Here is a 5,252-nt window from a genome sequence, read left to right as displayed (position 1 = left end):
TGATTGAACGGCTCCCTTCAAAGAGTCACAAGTCCCATCACTAATGGAACCTGAATTAAAATGATTTTGACATCACTGATCGTTAACATCTTCAGTGTAATTTTTGTATTTCACAAATTCATCCTGCGGGCCGGACTGGACACTTTGGCGTGCCGGATTTGGCCCCCGGGCCGCATGTTTGACACCTGTGGATTAGAGGATTGATAGATATTAAACAATTTAGATCAGTGGATGTTTGGGTCTTTATGGGTTAAGGTCAGTGCAAAAAAAACAAACAACCCCCCCCCCATACACACACACACACAACTCTACAGAACTCATACTTAGAGCTACAGTAAACAAGAGCTTAAATCAGCTGACCAGCAGCAGGAAGTCAACTGGCGAACCTGACGTAACCCAGCTTTTTCATCACACTCCCACATACGTCCTCTATGAGTCTGACGTCTTTCCGAGGCATGTTTTGTCTCCACACGTTAATGTTGGCTGGTGAGATGTCCCCTTCGTACATCAGATTGTACAGGTTAGTGGAGGTGGTGAACAGAAGTTGGTTGAGGGCTGCGGGTGACACCGGCACCCCCAAGAATGTGTGTATGCTCTGGGCAGTCTCTTGGGGGAAGTTGACTACGTCCTCAAACCTCACTTGGAGGTAGGACTCCTCGGGGAGGCTCTCGCTGACCCTCAGCACCGCCGCGGTGTGAGCCAGCCACAGATGAGCGAGTATCATGACAGGGTTTGTCTCTGAGCGGGACAGCAGCCTCTGTATTATTTTAAACTCCGGCGCCACAGTTGGGCACCCATCCCTGACAGCGTCCTCCTTGAATATCAAAGAAAGGTGCTGTGGAATATTTTTAAGAGAGTAAAGGCTAGGTTTGCTGTTATAGACCATGATATAAATCCAAGCTCGAGGGTCTCTAACTAAATAGATTGTCCTTAAGGAGGGTCCCACAACCTCCTGAATGAAAGGCAGTTTCAGCGCCCAGCTCCCGCTTCGCATGTTGAGGACGACGCGGGCGTTAGGGTACTCGGCAACGTGGCGTCTCATCTCCCTAACATACTCGGCGTCTCTGTCCAGACTGGCTCTGAGTTTACCCCTCAGCTCAGACGCCGGCTCTCTCCTCCTGAACCTTTTCTTTCTGTCTCTGGAGGGGCTAACTCTCAGGGGCTGTTTGACCCTGCTGCCCTCCACCAGCTGAATATTTTGCAAGTGCAGCTTGATGTTGTGAACCAGCGAATGCAGCCAGCCCTGAATAATCTTAAACCGCCCGTTCACAGCGTCTGACCTTGACCACTCGCAGGCATCGACCAGAGAGTCAAACTCAAACTCTGTTTCTGGAATGTCCACGTGCTCAGTGGGAACTCTAATGTAAACAAAGTCTGAGCTGTTGTAGAAAAGGTGCTTGAGTATTTCTGATCCCGAACCGGGAAGAGTTGTGATGATGACAGTGGGGAGGGGGAGCCGGTACTGCTCGTGCAGTCTGATTTGTTTGTTTACTTCGTTTTTGGCACCCACACCTTTCCATTTTACCCCACAGAGAAGCTGATCGCAGCTGTTAGACACAAACAGCAGCTCAGCTATCCACAGGATGAGCACAGACAGGAGGGCGTAACGCATCAGCCTGCTAAAGCACACATAAAACTTTCTCTGCATTGTCAAAAAGCCAATCGCCACACAGAGAATAACCCCTGCTATTAAATTAACAGTAAACCCAAAGTCAAACAACTGATTATCAGCACTGATTTGCTTTGGGATGAGCTGTGTCCCAAGGCCGTATCTTGTAATTTGATATCTATCCTCAACTTTACAATGACCTCCAAATCCTAAATAACTCAACCTAACTCCTATGTCTTTATAGTTAGTAGCAATAGACACTATGTTCTCTGTGTTATTTATGGTTAAAGAGAGTCTCACTCCATTTTTGTTATTGTCTATAAATCTACAGTTAGAAACTTTGACGTACGGGCCGTGTAAAATATAAGCCACTCTGCTGACTGTGTTTGTCATTGAAAACGTGACATTGACATACTGAGTCCACCTCTTTTTAAACTCAGCCGCCTGCTCTGCCTCCTGTATCCTGGTCTCAGGGCTGTGACCCTGTGTGTCAAACCAGAACATTTTGTAATGAGCGTCCCACACATCCATCATCGCACCATTGTATCTGTCCATGAATCTGAAGGGAACGTATTTAAAGTCAATGTCTAGATTGTGGAAAAAAGCGCTGAACGACCTCACAGGTGACTCGGCCGCCTTCTCTACGTGGTCCAGCACCAGTAAGGTCTGTGAGTTGAGCAGAACCAAGGCTCTGAACACACTCTTTAGTTTCATGGCTGGGGAGTAGGCTGAAACAGCTTCACCGCTTACAAACATGGTGTCCCTGTGTGAGGAGGCAACAATCACCTCCCCTCTGGCGTCACCCACCCCCTCATCAGTCCATCGCAGCCACTTAGCGCACTCCCCCAACTGACCCTCCCACGGAGTGTTACACTGGCTGGTGGGAGACGGACTAAACACCAGTACATTGTTAAGATAACTGTATTTAGGGCCATAAAGTGCTTCAGACACAAATACTTGTCCATTTGGAGCAAAAGTGAATGAGTTCTGGTCAGGGTGCTCATGACCCGGGTTAAAGCTGTTCCAGCCGTCCACCCAGGAGTAAGGCTTGTCATGGACTATATCATAAACTGCACGGCCACCCAGTTTGCCAGACTTAAAGGAGACAAAAGTATTACCCTGTGCATTGGGCAGCCCCGCTCCATAGGTAACCACACCCCAGTTAGAGAAAATATGCATCCTAGCTTTGCCAAAATCATGAGGGGGTTGCGGTGTGAGGTGGGAGTTGTACCAGATGTATTCTGTGTGAAGTGTAGCCCAGCGCTGCGCTGACGACTGCCCCATGGGACCATCCTTGGGTCTGTGCTTTCTAATCTGTTGAGCGAGCCAGTTACCCGTCCCATTTCTCATGATGAATGTGTCGAGGAAAACAAGCTGGCTCTCGGGGCCATAAAACCAGTTGTAGTTGGAGTCTGCGATGCCAACTGTTCTCTGAAACCCCGGCAACAGAGTGGCATAATAAAACCAGAAGTGTCCCCGCAGCCAGTTGTTCTGCATGTTGTCAATGTTGAAATGGCGCTGAGCTAAGAAGACGTACTGCGTGATAGACTTGGCGGTGTAGCTCCCGTAGGCGACTCCTTCATCCAGAGACCCATCGACCACATGGTTCAGGAGAAACATGGTTTTCTCCATATAGTTCACTGCCACTTGTTTCCAGATCATGGACTCAGGGTCATTGTGTGATCCAACCACTATTGCACCGGTGAGGATGGCTAGTATGTTAGTAGTTTGATGATTCTGCAGATATTGCTTCCCCCATCCTCTGTATTTTGAAGTCTCATACAACTCCTCCGTCTCAGAGCGAATTTTCTTGAGGTATATATCTCTCCGCCGTTCATCTAAGAAGGTGTAAATAAAGTCATAGGCGGTAGCAAACCCGGTAAGAGAGTGAGCCATCGGTACCTCGTCGTTAGGTGCGCTGGTCACCTTCCAGTCCGGGTACTCGGCCATCCTGTCCATGAATTTGATAAGAAACTGCAGGGCTGGAGAGTCCTCCGGGCACAACAGGCAGTACAGAGCCAGAGGAGGCAGGTTATTCCCATAAATCTCATTCCACTTGCTAGTAAACTCCTCATGTTTTACAGGGGGCATGTAAAAGGGGACATTAGACAACATGGTGAGAACTGCTGCTCGGATGACTTTAAATATGTGACTGTGGGTGGTGGAGGACCTTTGCCTCAAGTGCAACACATCCACTTGGTTAAAATATAGGTTAGGATGGGAGTCGGCAGACTGGAGTTTCCACCGCTCTGTTGCTCTGTTGTCTTGTGTGGGCTTAACCTGCAGCAAATCATCCGTTAAAATGTCTCTATCTGTGGCATTGAAGACCCCCGAGAAAGTCATTCCCACTGCAAACAGCGGCAGTAAAAACATAGAATATACAACCCAGTTAACTGCCATGCTTCTGGGCATCATGTGTGAATATATTTTACAGTTTGAAAAAATAAGTCAGCAGATTGGTTCTCTTTCTAAAATGTCCCATAACTTCAGGTCCAGATGGAATATATATATAGATATATATACGGTTAGATGTGCATTAAGTAATCCATAAAGTTGAGTTTTTCATAAGACATTCAGATACATTATGAATGTCCCGTGCGTGATAGTCAATAAAACTTCAGTGCAAGAAAAAAACACTCATAACAATCTCAGAACAGTTTTCAAAGGCATTAAAAAAAAAAAAAAAAGTCACATTAAATATGATGGAGGGGGGATAGATAATCCATGCGTCCTCATAGTAAGACTTAACTGGCATGTCCCTCCTTGGAACTCATATTGATCTCCTCCCCAAAACATTTCCACTCGGACAAACATGAGTGTGTCAGCCCCAGTCTGTGTCCGGTCCAATCACAGTCACCCACAGGCTCCGTGTGCAGTCCGTCCAGGCTGCAACATCCGTGCGCAGGAACCTCAGCAAACAACGCATCTCCGCGGATAACATTGCTCGGTTCGTATCCCCCCCCCCTCCTCCCTCCTTCTCTCCCTCTCCTCCTCCTCCCTCTCTCCCTCCACCGATTGCAGACACTTCTAACAGCCGGTGCTTAATTTTGCAAAATCCCTTTCGGTAAATGTCCGTGTCTGCATTGTCCAATAATCCAGTCCGCTCGTTTTCACTTCCATGCGTAAAAATGTCGGTTTGTGCAGTGAAGTCTGCACAGAGGAAAGTTGTCGTCACTCCTCAAGTATTCAAAGAATGAAGCATTTTTCCGATTGTCTGCAGGAAATAGTAAATCACTTTCACAAATGATGTATATTCCAAAGGTAGACCCACGACGCGCGGATATTTACGCGTCCCGTACCTTTCCAGACGCACATCTCCGGAGTAAAAGCCCGTCTCCGTGTGTGTATAATCCACGGACGCGTCTCCGTTGTGTCCTCCCCGACTGTTCAACACACACAGTCAGTATGATTGTTTTCTTCCACTGGATGGAAAATTTCCACTGTACAAACTGTAGAGGGAGCCGTGACTTCAGGATCTCAGCTCCTTCATTCTGAAGAGTGGGAAGTAAAAGCAGCACATTTCACTAGAGGATGTGGGCTTTTCAGCATTTAACAGCATTTAACACAAGTTCATGTTCAGGATGAAGGCACAGGCCACAGGGGGAAAATCAAACAAACTGTGATTAAATAATACTCTTTTAGA

At 47.3% G+C, this 5,252-nt stretch overlaps 1 protein-coding gene across 1 annotated transcript; it reads right to left on the bottom strand.

Moving 5' to 3' along the window:
• Positions 1-204: 204 nt before the first annotated feature.
• On the bottom strand, positions 205-5,001 carry dselb (dermatan sulfate epimerase like b). Its single transcript, XM_030122953.1, has one exon. It carries the CDS (start codon positions 4,022-4,024, stop codon positions 374-376), a length of 3,651 nt encoding a protein of 1,216 aa, XP_029978813.1. The 5' UTR covers positions 4,025-5,001; the 3' UTR covers positions 205-373.
• Between the last annotated feature and the right edge of the window lie 251 nt (positions 5,002-5,252).

This window comes from Sphaeramia orbicularis, chromosome 20 (assembly GCF_902148855.1).
Source record: "Sphaeramia orbicularis chromosome 20, fSphaOr1.1, whole genome shotgun sequence".
Taxonomy (NCBI): Eukaryota; Metazoa; Chordata; class Actinopteri; order Kurtiformes; family Apogonidae; genus Sphaeramia; species Sphaeramia orbicularis.
This window is presented reverse-complemented; position numbering and strand designations above follow the sequence as displayed.